The sequence below is a fragment of the Lupinus angustifolius genome, chromosome LG06, assembly GCF_001865875.1.
Source record: "Lupinus angustifolius cultivar Tanjil chromosome LG06, LupAngTanjil_v1.0, whole genome shotgun sequence".
Classification (NCBI taxonomy): Eukaryota; Viridiplantae; Streptophyta; class Magnoliopsida; order Fabales; family Fabaceae; genus Lupinus; species Lupinus angustifolius.
The window spans coordinates 5,231,677-5,250,532 of NC_032014.1; the positions used below are offsets into that span (position 1 = coordinate 5,231,677).

General features: G+C 34.9%; 3 protein-coding genes across 5 annotated transcripts; all 3 read left to right on the forward strand.

Annotated features, from left to right (window-relative positions):
• On the forward strand, window positions 93-6,177 carry LOC109349205 (putative potassium transporter 12). Its single transcript, XM_019589924.1, has 9 exons — window positions 93-513; window positions 1,887-2,115; window positions 2,219-2,467; window positions 2,717-2,767; window positions 3,078-3,338; window positions 3,718-3,770; window positions 3,889-4,003; window positions 4,137-4,391; window positions 4,945-6,177. Exons 1-9 carry the CDS (start codon window positions 262-264, stop codon window positions 5,991-5,993), a joined length of 2,514 nt encoding a protein of 837 aa, XP_019445469.1. The 5' UTR covers window positions 93-261; the 3' UTR covers window positions 5,994-6,177.
• LOC109349207 lies at window positions 2,738-18,592 on the forward strand. Of its 3 annotated transcripts, XM_019589927.1 has the most exons (9): window positions 2,738-2,761; window positions 15,008-15,189; window positions 15,285-15,365; window positions 15,469-15,645; window positions 16,362-16,532; window positions 16,727-16,939; window positions 17,017-17,105; window positions 17,538-18,282; window positions 18,386-18,592. In XM_019589927.1, the coding sequence occupies exons 2-8, from the start codon at window positions 15,096-15,098 to the stop codon at window positions 18,225-18,227; spliced, it is 1,515 nt and encodes a 504-aa protein (XP_019445472.1). In that variant the 5' UTR covers window positions 2,738-2,761; window positions 15,008-15,095; the 3' UTR covers window positions 18,228-18,282; window positions 18,386-18,592. The 3 variants fall into 3 exon arrangements, with proteins under 3 accessions (XP_019445472.1, XP_019445471.1, XP_019445473.1); XM_019589926.1 differs by lacking the exon at window positions 2,738-2,761 and having other exon boundaries at window positions 15,000-15,189; XM_019589928.1 differs by lacking the exon at window positions 2,738-2,761 and having other exon boundaries at window positions 15,000-15,189; window positions 17,017-17,097; window positions 17,539-18,282.
• LOC109349206 (potassium transporter 6-like) lies at window positions 7,776-11,645 on the forward strand. Its single transcript, XM_019589925.1, has 8 exons — window positions 7,776-7,934; window positions 8,094-8,574; window positions 8,883-8,936; window positions 9,016-9,276; window positions 9,350-9,402; window positions 9,705-9,828; window positions 9,918-10,172; window positions 10,486-11,645. The coding sequence occupies exons 1-8, from the start codon at window positions 7,896-7,898 to the stop codon at window positions 11,559-11,561; spliced, it is 2,343 nt and encodes a 780-aa protein (XP_019445470.1). The 5' UTR covers window positions 7,776-7,895; the 3' UTR covers window positions 11,562-11,645.

The window sequence follows — 18,856 nt, forward strand, 5'->3', positions numbered from 1 at the left end:
CTAAAATCATTACTCATATATCTAGTGGTATTTATTTTCTCTACCAAATTCAATTGGGCAAGCGGCTCCTATGGTTTGTCTTGTATTGTTTTGCGCCACAAATATGTTTAAACCAGTAACACCTTAACCACAATGCTATGTTTGGAACTTTGGATTGCTAAAAATGTTGAATTTTGTCTCTGAAAAAGGATCCCCATTTACATTTTCTTACAAAGTTCCAAACTTTTATAAGCTGTGACACTGTCACACTTCAAAGGAGCAATGGGAGGTAGTGATGGGATTGAAGAGATAAGTACGAGGTTGTTGGATAGTTTCAGCAATGATGGAAGCAGTGAGTCAAGGTGGGTTGATGGCAGTGAAGTGGATTCAATGGAGGCTCCTCCATCATGGGCTAATGAAGGTAGAGAGGGACATGGATCACTTAGAAGGAGGTTTGTGAATAAGCCCAACAGGGTTGATTCATTTGATGTTGAAGCCATGAAGATTTCTAGAACTCAGGATCACATCTTGCAGGTAAAATTGTTGTTTCTTTTACTACCATCTTATTGCAATATGATTTAGACTTGGCATTTTTGGGATTCCCTATTGTTCTATGTTCTATTGTTGAGTGTTTTCATTGTGAGATAACTAGGCATGGTAGCGGACTGGCTGGGGTTGGGCTTCACCTTCCCCAAGCCCAAACCCAAATTTAAGGGTGTTGAAAAAGTAAACTTTTTCTGATTTCTAGTTTCCATGACTTAACCTGGATACTTAAACTATTTTTTTTTACTTAGTAACAAAATTACAGTCATTTTCAACATATTGTATAACACCACTATCAAATTCCATTCTTTATTACTAAAATTGGTGTAAGTTATCCTAAGCTATAAAAATTAGGAGTTATGTATATTGGGATAAGTATTATCAATATCAATTCTGATTGAATTCAATTTTGAAATTGGAGAGAACTTGAACGTAGTACAAATGAGTTTTGCCCATCAAACAACGACCTGGTTCCGTTCTGTCCGGTACCCATAACTCATGTTATATTACCATGCCTAAAGACAACATCTCATGTCGCCATAAAATGTGTTGAATTTCTAATATCAAGGATGTAGTGCTCAATATACATTTTGTGAATTGCTTTGATCTTCTATTATTGAATATGATGAGTGATTGAGTTTATTTCATCCAATTAATGGATCCATATCAAAAAAATTCTAAATTTATGCACATTAAATAAACTTATATACAAGCTTTCAAGGACCTTCTCCCAATAATTAAAATGAGAGATGATGAGAGATAATATTTCTTGACAAACCAAACCCATAAGACAGGGTTGTGTCCCACTTCCTAGGACTGCAACATATGTTATCTCTTTCAATTTTATGAGTATATTTTATTGAGAATGTTAACACCGGCAACTTGAAATTGAGTGGAAAGATATTGGGGACCGGAAGCCTTGAACATAAAAGCTCCAAATTTGATATATAATGAAATTCAGTTGCCATTAACTATTAGGGTTGTTTGAATAATTAATTCTGTACCGAAAAAGAAAACTGAATGGATAAACACCCAGTTTGGTCCTTTTTCGTGGTCCATTTTCATGGATATCATATTTGTGCTTTGAAGCTTTGTCCTTCAAGAACCAATATGATGTAATTTTAAGTACTAATTTGATAGCAAAAATGTGACGTTGAAGGACCAATTGAATGATGTGCATGTCTTTGAAAGACTAATTTGATGTATTTATAAATGGAGAACCAACTTGGACATTCACTGACTCTGAGATTAGCATCATTTTAAACAGACACTCAACAGTATTAACTTCCACTTCATTTATTTAATAGTGTTGACATAATGTAGATCCATCACTCTTTTTAATGTGTAGAACTTATGTGAATCAGGATGCATCCCTTTTGCCTACTCTTGCATTAGCATTTCAGACTCTTGGTGTGGTATATGGTGACATGGGAACAAATCCTCTATATGTTTTTGCTGATGTCTTCAGCAAGGTTCCAATTGAAACAGAAGTTGATATATTGGGGGCATTATCATTAGTGATTTACACAATAGCAGTTATTCCATTAGCTAAGTATGTTTTTATAGTCCTTAAAGCAAATGACAATGGAGAAGGTAACACATTCTCTTTCCCATTAAGTTATTTTATCTGCTTCATTTTAAGACAATAAGACAAATTGTAGGTCTCAATTTTTGTACATCAATGCTTCAACTGTAGGAGGAACATTTGCACTATACTCCCTGATTTGCAGATATGCAAATGTGGGTCTGCTGCCGAATCGTCAACAAGCTGATGAACATATCTCTAGTTTTAGGCTCAAACTACCCACTCCAGAACTGAAAAGGGCTTTAAAAATAAAGGACAATTTGGAAAAGAAGAAGTCTTTGAAATTCCTTTTGTTGGTGTTGGTTCTTCTGGGAACTTCCATGGTTATTGGAGATGGTATTCTAACCCCAGCAATGTCAGGTACATAAACATAAAACTTTTTGTATGTAGTCCTGTTAACACTTCACAAGCATGGAGAATTTGTTGAATTGATTCAGTTGCAGTGTCTTCTACTGTCCTGGTAGATAAAAAATATCATACTTCGTCCTACTAGGAATTTGTTTTTGTTTGTTTGTCATTGTCTATGTTGTAGTATGAATGTATGATGATGAATAAAAATGTTTGCTTTTTTTGCAACTCAAGTATGACAATGATGCTTCTTTGTTGCAGTGTTGTCTGCCATGAGTGGGCTTCAGGGTAAAATAAAAGGTTTTGGTACAGGTGGGTGTACTTTCCTTTTTTCACCATAAGTTTTACTCTTTTTATCTGTATGCAGAAAAGAAATAGTAGGCATATAATAAAATCTTTTGTGGTTGCTTCTTCCTTGCTTTTGGGAATATATACCTTCATGATATAAGGGATAACATAAGTTTATAAGATTTGGTTTACAACTATATGTAGTTTACTCCAAATAGGATAATTGCAAGATATTAATGATTAATCCTATAATTTTATGAAGCAGATGTCAATGAGATCTGAGTGTTGCATACTGAGCTTAAATTCTATTATTTTTCATGTTTCTTATTTGCAGAGGAAGTGGTTATTATTTCAATTGTAGTCGTGGTTGCATTGTTCAGCATACAACAGTTTGGTACCACTAAAGTGGGTTTCCTGTTTGCCCCTATACTTGGTCTATGGTTCTTTTCTCTGGGTTCTATCGGAGTTTATAATGTGGTTAAGTATGATATCACTGTTCTGAGAGCAATCAATCCAGTTTACATTTATTATTTCTTTAAGAAGAATGGGAAACATGCATGGTCAGCTCTTGGTGGTTGTGTTCTGTGTATTACAGGTAAGTCATTAATCACCTTCATGAAATCAAGATTGGATCCTCACACAAGTAGAAAAGAAAGGATGGCTATCATGTAGTTAACTGCATCAGGAAACTAGTAATTATTGGTTTTACCAAATTTATACCCTTTTCCATTTCTAGCAAATATTTATGAAGCCTTTGTTCTTAGAAGATAATTTGCTTAATATCAAGCTGTTTTATGTAGTACCAAACCATATATGCTAGAAAACATCATAAACACATGATGTAGAGGTTATGATAATCCCTTAGAAAGTAGATAATGCATGCTTGTCCATCTAAATGAGAAAATTGTGATGCATAGAACTATCACTTTAAGGAATCAGCAACTTGCACAACTTGCTTGTATATTCCTCTACAGGTGCAGAAGCAATGTTTGCTGATCTGGGTCATTTTTCTGTGAAAGCAATACAGGTCTGTGAAACCTTAAATTGTTTCTTTTTGAAGAGTAAACTAAAAAGTTTGCTTTACTAAGTGTTCAGTAATTTTTTGTATTTGGTTCAAGTGTTTTGTACATTAATTTCTTATGCAGATTGCCTTCACTTTTGTGGTATTTCCTTGTCTCCTCCTTGCTTATATGGGCCAAGCTGCTTATTTGATGAAGAACCCGGCTTCTTATATAAATATATTCTATGATTCTGTTCCAGGTGATATTTTCTGACAAAATTACTGCTTCTGTCTGTATATAAAAGTCACTATACTTAAAACTATAATTATAATGTAACTGTTCTATATAGTAATCAAAGTCATCACTTTCTGTTTGTGTTTTGAGTAAAACAGGTAGCCTATTCTGGCCAGTGTTTGTGATAGCCACACTTGCTGCTATGATTGCTAGCCAAGCAATGATATCTGCTACTTTTTCATGCATAAAGCAAGCTATGGCTTTGGGATGCTTTCCCAGGATCAAGATAGTTCATACCTCAAGGAAGTTCATGGGTCAAATTTACATCCCAGTAATTAATTGGTTTCTGATGGTCATGTGCATAATTATCATTGCCATCTTCCAACGCTCTACCAATATTGCAAATGCATATGGTAATATGTCCCTTATCTCCATTTTCTAGGAGTAGTCTTTTTCTCTTTTGGTTTTAAGGTGACAATAGGGATGCTTACTAAAAGTTAATATCAAATGATTGACTACATGATGATTTTTTCACAGCTTTTGCATTATAGATCTGTAATATTTGTTTATTATACATTTCATTATTGCACTTGGTAATGTCATAAAAATTATGAAACAACATTAATCAGACATAGGGATATTGACTAATTTGTAATTGTTTTTTGTTGTTGTATGCATATTGTACTTATGGTCCATTTCTATGTTCAAATACATGCTTTATGTGTTGAAAAAAATCCAAAGCATTGACATTGGATCCTTGATGATCGTAGCTTTTCTGGTATTAACATCTGTTTTTACCTAATTGATGGTTCTGAAGACTTAAAACTAATACTTTATGGCTTGGAGACAGAGAATGTAATATACAATTGGAAGGGGCGACATGATGTTGCAATAATACAGCTCACATGCCTTGTACTAAAGACCATTTGTGGAATATCTATACCGATGTGATTTATATTGTTGCAGGCATTGCTGAAGTTGCTGTTATGATGGTTAGCACATCCTTGGTAACACTTGTAATGCTTTTAATTTGGCAGACCAACTTGTTTTTGGCATTCTGTTTCCTACTCGCATTCGGATCAGTTGAGCTCATTTACATGTCTTCTGTACTCTCAAAAATCGCCGAGGGTGGCTGGCTTCCACTTGCCTTCGCTGTCTTCTTCCTTGCTGTGATGTACACATGGAACTACGGGAGTGTATTAAAATACCGAAGCGAAGTTAGGGAGAAGATTCCGTCCAACTTAATGCTTGATCTTGGCTCCAATCTTGGAACAGTAAGAGTGCCAGGAATAGGATTGGTATATAATGAGCTTGTCCAAGGCATTCCCTCAATTTTTGTGCAGTTCTTGCTGTGCCTTCCAGCTCTTCACTCTACTATAATTTTTGTCTGCATTAAATATGTCCCTATCCCGGTGGTTCCTCAAGAGGAAAGGTTTCTATTTCGAAGAGTTTGCCCGAAAGATTATCATATGTTTCGCTGTGTTGCGAGGTATGGTTACAAAGATGTAAGGAAGGAAGATCACCATGCATTTGAGCAGCTTCTTATCAAAAGTCTGGACAATTTCTTGCGAAGGGAGGCTCGAGAATCTGTCTTGGAGAGCAATGTGATTGAAGACATAGACAATGTCTCAGTGAAATCCAAGGATTGTGATCTTCCTTCTAATAGTGTGAATGAAGAGCTTAGGATTCCATTAATGCTTGGTGGAAATTCCGAAGAATCCGGAACTTCTACCTCTCTGGAACATTCAGCAGCATTACCATCAACTTATATGTCATCAGATGAAGACCCTAGCCTTGAATATGAGCTTTCAGCCCTTAGAGAAGCAACAGCATCAGGATTTACCTATTTGCTTGGGCATGGTGATGTGAGGGCAAAGAAAAACTCATTTTTCATTAAGAAATTGGTGATAAATTATTTCTACGCATTTCTAAGAAAGAACTGCAGAGGAGGTACTGCAAACATGAGAGTACCTCACACCAATATCATTCAAGTTGGGATGACATATATGGTCTAATTGCTCCCACTATTTCTCAATCATAATTCTACTATGCAACCTCTCCCCTATGGGGAATCATAAACATTGTTATAATTTTTTCTTTTGTTATTACATATTAATGATTGCTAATCTATAGAAATAACCTTGTATCAAAGAGCCTTGGTTGTTGTAGTAGTAATGATTAGTAAACTTGCATAGTAAATTATGGTTCCCAAAATTAGACTCCCTAGAAGCATACTTAATGAGAGACAGTTATAATATGCAAAATGATTTAGTCTTTTGTCCTGGGATGGAAAAAATTGACATTCATCTTTACTCCTCAGTTTGATTTCTTGTGGTTTTAATACGAGTGAATTGAGTCCAACACGAATTTGATCTGATAGATAATAGATTGATTTTTGGACCAGCTTCTGACTACTACTACTACTCCTGTCCAGGGTTATATTAACCTTACAATTTGATGTGACCTGACAAAGAGTAAAAACTAATAATATTCTTCTACTTTTTCTTCCACGTTTCATCTTCCTTTCATTGTCATATTAAATCACATTTTGTTCATTCCACCATATATCTTTATTTTCTGCACCACCTATATCAAAAGATAGTGTCAGATAACAATTTTTTATAAAGCTACCTTACACCAACTAACTTGGAATATCATACTCCTCGCGTCATTCTTATAAGACTGTCTAAAAGATTTTGTTGATCATATTATATGAGTGTAATATATATATATATATTGTGAGTAAATAATATATAGTTAATATATTTTTTATCATTTATTTGTATTATTCTTTTTAAAAAAGTTAATGATAATTAAATTTAAATGATAGATGATAACAATATATAAAAAGAGTGGAGTCTAATTTTTGAACCTAAATTCGGTCATAGACCCAATGAAATTTAAACATATTTTGGTCTGACCATGATGGAGCATACTGGCTGAGCGGATAGGTCTGATTCTGCTCCCCTAATATATAAATTAAGAAAACAAAATGCATTTTAACTATCATAAAATTAGAAAATAAATCAAACTTGGTAGTTTTCTTCAAACAACAGCAGTTAACGAATTGTGGGAGTTATCAGATGACAATCATATACTGTAGTTTGCTATGCTGTTGCTGGATTGTCCAATGCTGCATTCACTGTACTCGTCTCTCTTATGGTCAAGTTGAAACGTTCACGCACTTATCACAAAAAGCCTAAAAAGCAAAGCAAATATTCTCACCAACCATACCCACCCACTTCAAAATTTCCTCACTTTTCACTCTCTCTTCTCTATTTAATCCTTTCCTCACTCTCTCTCAAAAAACACGCAAGCTACTCAAAGTCTTCAACTTCTATACCAAATTTTGACATCTCAAAGTAAGCATTTTCTGCCGTTTCGTGTTTCCTCTCCTCCATTGATGGTTGTTGCGGTATACATTGCGTCCAAAAATAGTATAACAATTTTTTTTTTAAATTTTCTGTTTTTATATTAATTAATAAATTATTAAAACTGATATTTCGTGTGCATCTAAGCTTCTTCCTATCATTTCTGCCAGAGTAAGAGTAAGGAGGGCATTTTCTTCATAACTTATATTTTACTGATTAGAACAAATGTGTTCCTTCAATTTGTTTAGACTTTACAACCTCAGAAATGATTCATCGACAGAAAATTAATTAATAAAAAAGACAATAGTATATGCATGATTTTTTTATAGGCAAAATGTCAGAAGTCTGATACATTAAATACTTCGTAGAGGTTGTGACTTTGTAAAGTTTTTAATTGTAGAATTAATTATATAGTTTCTATATATAATATCTCTGCGTCCTTGCTTAATTTTCAAACATGGAGAAGTAGTTTCAGCAATTTAGTCATCATCAAAACCTTTGATTTCTTTTAAAAATAGTTCTTTGAGGCTTCTCAGTGCTCATGTTATGGACCTGGAAAGTAGGACTCGTCGTAACTCTGCAAAGGTAAGAGAGAGGCATGGGCATGCTCAAAATCTTGCAAGTTTCAAACTTTCAATTTTATTTTATTTTTCATCATGGGGTAGATTCTATTTTTCGATTTTAACAACATTGGTGTTTACTCAGAATTTCAGTTTTATAATTTTTTGTTTGTTTGGTTTGCAGAGAGAATCATGGAAAACGGTGTTGACTCTGGCATATCAGAGTCTTGGAGTTGTGTATGGAGACTTGAGCACTTCACCTTTATATGTGTTCAGGAACACTTTCAGTGAAGCTATTAATCACACTGAGACAAATGAAGAGATATATGGTGTGTTGTCTTTGGTGTTTTGGACATTAACTTTGGTCCCTTTGTTGAAATATGTGTTGGTAGTGCTGAAAGCTGATGATAATGGAGAAGGAGGCACATTTGCTTTGTACTCTTTGCTGTGTAGACATGCCAAAGTTAGTTCACTGCCAAATTGCCAGGTGGCAGATGAGGAACTCTATGAATACAAGAATGAAATTGCCCCTGAGAGAAGCTTTGCATCCAGGTTAAAGTCTACTTTGGAGAAGCACAAGGTTCTTCAGAGGATTTTGCTTGTTCTTGCTTTGATTGGAACTTCTATGGTTATTGGTGACGGTGTCCTTACACCAGCTTTATCTGGTAATTGTTATGAGTTATGACACTTTTTTTATTTGTTTGTTTTGAGTAAACCTTCAATTCAGTGATGAAAAGATTGAATTCAATCCTAGAAATATATGGTATCACTAGATTATGTCAAATTTTTGGTCACTGATTAAGCCTTTCAACTTAACACTATTTTTAATCTTTGTAAGTACTTAATTGATGACAAAAAACTTGACCTATCTGGCTATGATCTTCCGATGACTTATTTTGTGTTTTTGTTTGAAAATGGTACTTTTGGCCTTTTGGGCTCTACTAAGTCAATGAGTTATTTTGAATGAATGCAGTTTTCTCGGCTGTGTCTGGGTTGGAGTTTTCAGTCTCCAACGAGAATTACAGATGTAAGTCCATATAGATTCTCTCCTTTATCAGAGACAAGAGGCACATTCTTCACTGATTGCTTCCTTTGATACTTGTCAGATGTAGAAGTTCCAGCTGCATGCATCATATTGATAGGCTTGTTCGCCCTTCAACATTATGGCACTCACAGGGTCGGCTTCTTGTTTGCTCCTATAGTCATCACATGGCTTTTCTGCATTGGTGCCATTGGTGTTTATAATATATTACACTGGAACCATCATATATACAAAGCACTCTCTCCGTATTATTTTTTCCAATTTTTAAGGAACACTCAGAATGAAGGTTGGATGGCCCTTGGTGGAATTTTGCTGTGCATAACTGGTTTGTATGTTTTTGCTTGATGGTTAACTTAGCTTTTATGGCAATACTCATACGGTTTATTGTACTTTTACAGGATCAGAAGCCATGTTTGCTGATCTTGGGCACTTTTCACAATTATCAATCAAGGTATGCTATTTTCAAATTGTTTTCATTTGATTGTAGGATAAGTAGATCTACCTAATATTAGATACCCATACACATGCACATCGTGTTTTAACTTGTCTTCAAATTTTGTACTAGTTGGGTTTGTTATTTTGACTGTTTCACTCCAAAAGTTGTAATATCTCTTCCTTGCTAAGTGCAAAAGTCTCTTCTAGCTGAATGATTGATGCATTAAAACTTGGTTAGATTCGCATTTGTTTCAGTTATTTAATTATGCAGCTTTTGAAAATGTCTATTTTACCTGATAGCTGTTTAAATTTCTGCAGATTGCTTTCACCTCTGTGGTTTATCCATCTCTAATTCTTGCATATATGGGGCAAGCTGCTTACCTAACTAGACATCATGATGTTCAAAATGACCGTCACTTTGGCTTTTATATATCTGTACCAGGTATGTAGTAATGATGATTCATCCTTTTTGAAGGAGTAGATGATGGAGGAGTTCTCAGCTAATTTACAGTTTTCACTTTTATATTCCAGAGAAATTGAGATTGCCTGTCTTTGTGATAGCAATACTTGCTGCAGTTGTGGGAAGCCAAGCCATCATCACCGGAACTTTCTCAATTATCAAGCAATGCTCTGCATTAAGTTGCTTCCCTAGAGTTAAAGTGGTTCACACTTCATCCAAAATTCATGGGCAAATATATATCCCCGAGGTCAATTGGCTACTGATGCTCTTGTGTTTGGCTGTAACCATTGGTTTTAGAGACACAAAGCGTATGGGCAATGCCACAGGTATGATAGTGATTGCAGTTGTCATTTACATTAATGCTGTATGAATACCTGCTTAAGTTCATAAGTCCATGCTAATAAGAAAAGTGGCAATGCTAACCAGAAGATATTGAATCACAATTATTCTAGGATAGATAATGCAACCCACAGTTAGCTTTGCTGCTATTCGTATTAGAATGAATTTATGAACCTAAGCAGGCATTTGGATGAGCTTTTACTGTGTTAGGATCAGAATTAGGGGTCGGGAGACTCTTACTGTTGCTAGTATCTGTTTTATTCTGCAAGAATCTGACATAATATACTTTTTTCACAACAGGTTTAGCCGTTATCACAGTGATGCTGGTCACAACATCTTTGATGTCACTGGTTATTGTACTGTGCTGGCAAAAGAATGTTCTCCTTGCACTTGGTTTTGTTTTCGTATTTGGAACCATTGAGGCTCTCTTCTTCTCAGCTTCGCTTATCAAGTTCCTGGAAGGAGCATGGGTTCCAGTTGCATTAGCATTTGTGTTTCATACTGTCATGTATGTTTGGCACTATGGCACACTTAAAAAGTATCATTTTGATGTTGAAAACAAGGTTTCCATTAGCTGGCTACTCAAGCTAGGTGCTAGCCTAGGTATTGTACGAGTACGTGGCATTGGTCTTATACATACTGACCTAGTGTCTGGAATTCCTGCAATCTTCTCCCACTTTGTAACCAATCTGCCAGCCTTCCATCAGGTCCTAGTTTTTCTCTGCATCAAACATGTACCAGTGCCACATGTGAGACCTGAGGAACGGTTTCTAGTCGGTCGCGTAGGTTCAAGAGATTTCAGATTATACCGTTGCATAGTTCGATATGGATATCGTGATATCCACAAAGATGACATTGAGTTTGAGAATGATCTTATATGCAGCATAGCAGAATTCATTCGCTCTGGGAACTCTTCAGGCGACGAGTTTGAGAAGGATGACAAAATGGCAGTTGTTGGAACATGTTCTACTCATTCCATTTTGATGAGTGAAAGTAGTGTGGGTGATGTTGATAATGTAGACACAGCCGGGACTTCAGAGGTCAAGGAGATAAAGTCACCCGCGGGGATTTCAGAGGCTGTGGAGATAAAGTCACCTCATGTCACTAGGAAAAGAGTAAGGTTTTTTGTGCCAGAGAGTCCTAAGATTGACACTGCTGCATTGAGAGAGTTGGAAGAGCTAACAGAAGCAAGGGAATCCGGGGTAGCTTATATTACAGGACAGCCATATATGAGAGCCAAACCAGGGTCTAGCATGTTGAAGAAATTGGTTATAAATTATGTTTATGAATTCCTAAGGAGGAATAGCAGGGCACCCTCTTTTGTAAGTGTACCTCACGCTTCATCTCTGGAAGTTGGGATGATGTACCAAGTTTAATTTTTGGTTACATAGAAAGAGAGTTCTAATGTATATATTTTCATCTTACATGAATAGTCAAAAGTCCACCACCTATTAAGAGGTGGTGAAAAGATAGTGTACAAATTTTGGTCATTTTGGTATACAAGTCTACCTTAGATTTTTAGTACATGTATGTATTATTCTCAGTGAATAAGCAATAATTTTCTATGGTAGTAATTTTGGGCTCATGAAAGTTCTTGGGTTAGCAATTCTCGGGTCAAAACTTTCTAAGTCCCTAAAAAAGAAAGTATGGAGTTTCCACATCAACATATAGCTACCTATGCCCATGAAAAGAAAACATCGATATTGAAAACATGCAGATGAATTTACAAAATGATGAGGCAAATATCCTTATAGTCTAGTGCATCCAATTTTAAAGGCTTAAAAGGTTTGTAGAGAGTGAAGACTATTCAAAACCTAATATTAGTTCTTATTGTAAATCTTTTTGAAGGGCATTTGTTAAAGAATCAACAATAAAATTTCTTATTCCTTAACCTTACATATGGTGGGACCCCCTGTTGCACATGATCTGGTTCTTTGCATGTGAACTGTTTTGCATGGCTTCTGGAAGCTTTTCTTTTTTTACATAAAAGAATTCGTTATAATAGTAATAATGTAAAAAAATGATGAATTATATAAATTTGGGTGTTGCACACAAATACTAGTACAGCAAACCATGGTAAACATTTCCTTAAAATGTCATCAATTGCATAATGGGTAATCGGTGACCAAATAAAACAATATTCTTAGGGGGTACTTTTAAGTCCCACCTAAAATGCATAATGCAATCATGTACTTATATACAAGGAAAGCAATCATTTCCAAATAACATTAGATAGGTCTTTTTTGGCAATAATTATAGTTGATTTTCTCGAAGGGAAAATGATTCATTTTAGCCTTTTAATTAAGATGATAAAGGCTTGTAGCGTTTTATAGTTGCTAAATTGTGGCAAAATAAATTTGGTTTGTTGGGTTTGTGGTTGGGAAGAATTACGTGTATTCCAAATTCCAATACAACTTGTTGGTAAAGCTACCATTAACCTTTCAATCTATCAATCATCTCATCGTTGAAATCCAAGCGAGGGATAGGCAATCACAAAGGGAGAAAAGGTGATTAATAAATAAATGTACTGTACTTGTGAAGTTACACACTGAAAACAAAGTTAATTTTGGTGAGAGAAAAAACATTTTTTTTGTTTGCAACTGATAATTCATGTTTTTGTTGTACATTGGAAATAAAACAAAACAACTAGGTGATAATTCATGTTTTGTCAAGCTGTAATGTTATTCTCATACTTGGATTTCATATTCAGTTACTTAGGTTAATCATGTTGTCATTGTTTAGTGAAAGAAATGTACTAGTGTTCGGTTAATTATTACATGCATGAACCGCTATTTTATACCTCAATAACCAAGTATATGCATGGAGTTAGAGTGTGAAATCTTGAGTGCAGGAATAACAATATAAACTAATTAAGTAGCGGAATATATAATGAATGTACAAGAGATGATGAATGCTTATAGTTGAAACTGCATCATTGTATCTGAGGCTGCTTATAATTATGGTTTGGCACTGAATTAGTTTAACACATGGAAATGCTCCCAAATCCATGAGCAAAATGGTACCATCCCATGTCATATTTTATGAACATATATAATCACTGCAGCAACTAATCTACATAAAACATGTAATCATTATTTTTTGAATCTATTTTATTTGTTGTCTTCCAGATAGTTCAGTGAGACATCTCTGCTACGTTTTCCTGAAAATGCTTTTCAGGAAGAAAGGAAGGAAAGGACACTGTTTTGTTGCTTTATGGAGTGAAGGAATGAAGGAATAGAAAATTGGCATGGCCTTGTTTGTTTTGCATGCATTGTCACGTACTATCTGTTTTCTTCCCCTATAGGGGTACTACAATAATAATATATTATATTAAATTGTTCAATCTAAATCCGATATTGAATAATTTAAGAACCACTTGAATGAAATTCCAATGCTATACATGCAATAGCCTCATCATCATATGTTGCCAGCTTTTTAAACATTGAAGAATACACCATGGTCTTCAAGAGAGAACTAAATGCAATGAAATATTATTTTTATATCAAATACTTTTTATAATTTTTTATTTAATTAAATGACACATTTTGATTGATTCGATATACAAATGGGAACACGGACTAGGACAAAAGATCTTCATTCTTCAAAACTATCATGATTTAAGAATTGTGACCACTTGCCTGCCCATGAGCAATAAGCTTGCATTGATATGATTGTACCCACAGAAAAAGATGGAGTGGGATTTTGGATGGTGATTCTACAAAAGAATCAAAATACTAATCATTCCTTACCCTATAGAATTTTACATGTTACCAGTTACCACTATTAGTGAAAACTATATATAAACAGAAGAAAAAGTAATGAGGGATAAGAAGTCAAGGACAACCATATTCATTCACTACTGCATGCTGGCCTTTGGACCACAAACGAAACCACTCATTTATGAAAAGCAAAAGGTGAGAGGCTATGATAGAGAATTCATTTCATCCTCTCAGTGAGAGAGAGTAAGAGATGAATAGATAGTGATGCTGAATATCTAAGCTTCATACTTGATATAGATTAGAGTATGTTTGAGCTACACCTACATGGGTTTGGCAATATTAACTTCTGAAATTTTATCAACAATATTAGTAAATGACAAATAAGTGCATTATCTACTCATCTATTATCTATTTTCATATTATTAACAAAAGATTGCTCTTATATAACTATATACACAGCATAGAAAATTTGTGGTACAGGTTATTAGTATTCCTTTAAAAGAAGTTAATAATTTCAAACAACTTGTACTGTAATATAATTTGTAAATTAACTTGATCTTACAATGAAGAATAAAAATAATATTAATGATTTCATTTAAACAAATCATTTATAATAAAACAAGACAAATAGTAGTTATTCAATCTGGAGTTATTAATCCTTTGCCTTTTGCGGTGCTAAGTACTAAGTAACAGCTGGAATTTGGGAAAAGAGAATTTGTTGTTACTTGTTACAACAACAATAATAACGAGTAAGGTCATTTCAAGAGAGAGGTAAATACAGGAAATTACATTGAAATAATATTTTTGTACATAAACAAGTTGGGATCCTTGTTCAACAATAACACATTCTAAATCAAGTGATAGAAATCAAGATTAGAAATAATACCAATAATTATTAGAAATCAAGATTAAGATACTTCCCCCCCTTCAAGAAAGAGATCAAGATACTGGCCCACTAGTCCCACTTGCTTTTTCCCTTCTTTTCACTTGTCACTTTTCCCCTTTCCCATTATCTTTATGCATTCTCACTTCACTCTCACACTCAACACTCACAAAACTCAGTCTTCTTTTGGTTTCTGCTAACAACCCAAAACCACTTTCAGCTCCAACCTCCATGAATTAGGGTTTCCTTCTTCATTTCTGAGAGCTACCATTTCTCAATTCTGGGTGCTCCATTCTACAATAGACCAAATGGTTAAGATTATGCTCCACTTTGTTTTGGGTCTCACTCTGTTGCTTCTTCTTGAAAGTGTTTTAGCTGCACCATCAACTACTTCACCTGCAAGTAAGTACCAAGTACCCCATTTTCTTCATTCACTTTCATTTGAATATTTGATACCAAGTTCTGTTTTTTACCTCAAATTTTCAAACTTTTTTCAGAGATTGTTACTGGGTTTCTATCGAATTCCGTGCCTGCTATCACCAAATGGGTGTGGTCACTCAAAGCCACCACCAAAACAGGTATGGATCTATCACAATGCTACTTGCATTTTTAATTTGTTTTTTAATAATTTTTTTGGAATCTCTCTGTTTTTAAATATGGATTGGAATGTTGATTTTGCAGCGGTTTCTGGGAAATCGATGATGAAGTTTGAGAGTGGTTACAGTGTGGAAACAGTGTTTGATGGAAGCAAGCTTGGAATTGAACCTTATGCAGTTGAGGTGTTACACAATGGGGAGCTTCTGATTCTGGATTCAGCTAATAGTAACATTTATAGGATCTCATCATCACTTTTTTTATGTAAGTGTGTCGATGTTATAGCTTATGATCTTACTCATTACCCAAAACTCACTATTTATTTGTTTTTAATCGGTCAAATCAGCATAGGCTTTGGATATTATAGGAATGGTTTTGTTTCAGAGAATTGTAATTCAATAGCCTTTGGCATCTTTTCAAAAAAAGTTATTAGATTCTTGGCTTTTTATCCTTTTACTGTGTCACTGTCACATGTAAATGGAATTAAACTTCGACAACTTTCATTTCTTATTCCCTATTGCCCCAGCTCAATTACTTTTTGCATTGTAGAATCAGAAAAAATCAGTTAGTAGTTTAGTGTCCTAATTAAGAAGCATGGTATTATGTAACCCTTTCTTGTTTATCTCGTACTTATATTTGTGGGACTTCTCTTTTTAATATAATTTATCATCCACAGTTGAAGCAATAACCAGAATTCATAGACGACAACTGTCATTTCCTACTCCCTATTCCCCCACTCAATTACCTTTTGCATTGCCGAATCAGAAACAACCAATTGAAGCAATGTTCATCTAATAGTTATGTCTCTATAAGCAGTTTAATGTCCTAATTAACAAGTGTGATATTATGTAACTCTTTTCTTGCTTATCTCGTTTTAGCGGGACTTCTTACTCCCTATACTCCCTGCTCATCCACAGTTGAACCCATTTACATGTTTATATTTTCTTCACCTCAAAAATATGTGCATCGTGATTCTGCAGATAGCAGACCAAAGCTGGTGACTGGATCTGCTGAAGGTTATTCTGGTCATGTTGATGGGAAGCTCAAGGAGGCTAGGATGAACCATCCAAAGGGAATAACAGTTGATGACAGAGGAAATGTCTATGTTGCAGATACCGTGAATATGGCAATTAGGAAAATAAGCGATTCAGGTAGACATTATTTTGTGCTTTGAATAATATTTCGTCCTCCTCTTCCATTGGGCCCCTCTTTTTTCCTTTGTGTCTATGCATATGATACATAAATGATAACAAATAAGTTTCTCTTATAATTATAAAGATTGTATGACTCCTGCGTTTGTTATGTATATTTCTCTTATAATTAGAAATATGATTTGTATTTTCAGGGGTCACAACAATTGCTGGAGGAAAATGGAGTCGTGGAGGGGGGCATGTTGACGGACCAAGTGAAGAAGCAAAATTTTCTGATGACTTTGATGTGGTTTATGTTGGAAGCAGTTGTTCACTACTTGTCATAGACAGAGGAAACCAAGCCATCAGGGAGATACAACTCCACTTTGATGACTGCGCTTATCAATATGGAAGTGGATTTCCCCTTGGTAAACAAAATCAACACTCCCTACTCTCTAGAAATTATGTTAACTACAAACTAAGAGTGATTGCCTTTGATGCGCAGGAATTGCAATGCTTGTGCTGGCTGGTTTCTTTGGTTATATGATGGCATTAATGCAGCATAGACTTAGTACAATTGTAGCATCTCAGGATGTGAGTACTTAGTCTTTTCTTCTGCCTTATGATGCATTATACAATGATATAGACCTATTAGAACTTAATTGGTCATAAATAAATATGGTTCTCCAGAATTATTTTTGGAAATACTAAAACTGTTCTCAATCTTGCAATAGAATATATTTTGATGCTTCTTACTTCCATATTTAGCTGCATGACAAGGAATTTAAACCCTTCCGCATTTCATGTTATGCTATACTTTTCGAATTATTATCATTTTATAGCTGCATTACTCCTATATTCCTGTAGTGATGGAAACCATAGCATTACAATACAGCAGATGCATGCTCATAAAATTTAAACCCTCCCCCATTCTTTAGAACTACATAATCATAGGTTCCAAAAGTTAGACATTCATTTGAACATATTTGAAAACTTCAGTAATTAATTCATCTCATGCTTTTGTAGACTCAGGGTCCAGCAATGTCTGATATTTCTCCAAGTCCATATCAGAAGCCCTCAAAGTATTACAGGCCTCCTTTAATTCCATCAGAAGACGAACCTTATAAGCAAGATGAAGGTCTCTTTGGATCTATTGGGAAGCTTCTTGCCAATGCTGGGGCATCAGTGGTTGAGATAATGGGAGGAGTATTTCCTGGTTTCAGAAGTAAACCACAGAGCTACGAGTTTCAAAGTCAACTGCTGTTCCAAGAACCTCAAAAGCAATCCAAAGCTTGGCCTGCGCAAGAAAGTTTTGTGATTCCAGATGAAGATGAGCCTCCCCCTTCTATTGACACAAGAACCCCAACCCCTCGTAAAACATATCCTTTCATGTCCAAGGATGCAGAAAAAATGCAACAGCTGTGGCAAAGTCGAGCATTTTATAGCGGGTGGGATGGAGATCTTCAGCAGCAGCAACAATGGCAACATCAACAGCAACAAAAACATCATCGCCATCAGTATCATTCATCAGTGCCTCACACTTACTATGAACAAAGCCATGAGGCAACCAATGAGATATTGTTTGGGGCAGTGCAGGAGCGTGATGAGAAACAGGAGTCCGCGACTATCAAGCCTATGAATTATGGTGATTCTCTCTATGATCATCATAATATTCGGTCCCGAATCATTTCCACTGGTTACATTCACAAGTATTGAGTATATACATTCAGGAAGATTAAGAGTAATGAATCTCCAATCCAGCTTCAATTAGAGGGGGTGAAATCAGAAGTAAAATGGTTTCTTTTAAACAGTGGGATGAGAAATGGAAATCAGAATGAGTTATTTATTCAGATTTGCCAAATTTTAGGTTTCTATGGTGTAAGTGAATTGGCCATCTTTGGTAAGATCAAGAAATTTGGGCATTCTATTCCTATGATGACGTTCAATGTTCAGTAGAAGTTATCTCTGTAATATATATAGTCTTCACTATGACCATGGGGAGACATAGCTCCCAATAGTCTTGAAAACTTGAGTAAGCATATCAAACCATTTTTTTGTGTACAATCAATGTGTAATTGTGTATAATCAACTTGGCAACTTTTCCTATAGGCTAAATGTTGTACAAATAACATGCTTGACATGGAGGCTATGGTAACATAAAATGTCTACTAAAGTCATGGAATTCAGATTCTAGTAAAAAAAAATGGTACAGATTCTAGTAATTTAATTATTTATTTTTAATTTACTTTAAATAAAATTTTAAAAAAGAAAAAAATTCAGAATCATTTTTTAGATTGATATTTCGAATTTTAAGTGAAAACTACAAGTCAAAGAAAATTTTCTGT

Bases quoted from the DNA above. Each gene is read 5' to 3' on its own strand.
- LOC109349205 (XM_019589924.1), top strand. From the start codon at position 262: ATGGGAGGTAGTGATGGGATTGAAGAGATAAGTACGAGGTTGTTGGAT. The intron at 3,339-3,717 runs GTAAGTCATTAA...ATTCCTCTACAG, and splicing joins TTGTGTTCTGTGTATTACAG to GTGCAGAAGCAATGTTTGCT. The intron at 4,392-4,944 runs GTAATATGTCCC...ATATTGTTGCAG, and splicing joins CAATATTGCAAATGCATATG to GCATTGCTGAAGTTGCTGTT.
- LOC109349206 (XM_019589925.1), top strand. From the start codon at position 7,896: ATGGACCTGGAAAGTAGGACTCGTCGTAACTCTGCAAAG. The intron at 7,935-8,093 runs GTAAGAGAGAGG...TTTGGTTTGCAG, and splicing joins CTCGTCGTAACTCTGCAAAG to AGAGAATCATGGAAAACGGT. The intron at 9,403-9,704 runs GTATGCTATTTT...AAATTTCTGCAG, and splicing joins TTTCACAATTATCAATCAAG to ATTGCTTTCACCTCTGTGGT.
- LOC109349207 (XM_019589927.1), top strand. From the start codon at position 15,096: ATGGTTAAGATTATGCTCCACTTTGTTTTGGGTCTCACTCTGTTGCTT. The intron at 15,646-16,361 runs GTAAGTGTGTCG...GTGATTCTGCAG, and splicing joins CTCATCATCACTTTTTTTAT to ATAGCAGACCAAAGCTGGTG. The intron at 17,106-17,537 runs GTGAGTACTTAG...ATGCTTTTGTAG, and splicing joins CAATTGTAGCATCTCAGGAT to ACTCAGGGTCCAGCAATGTC.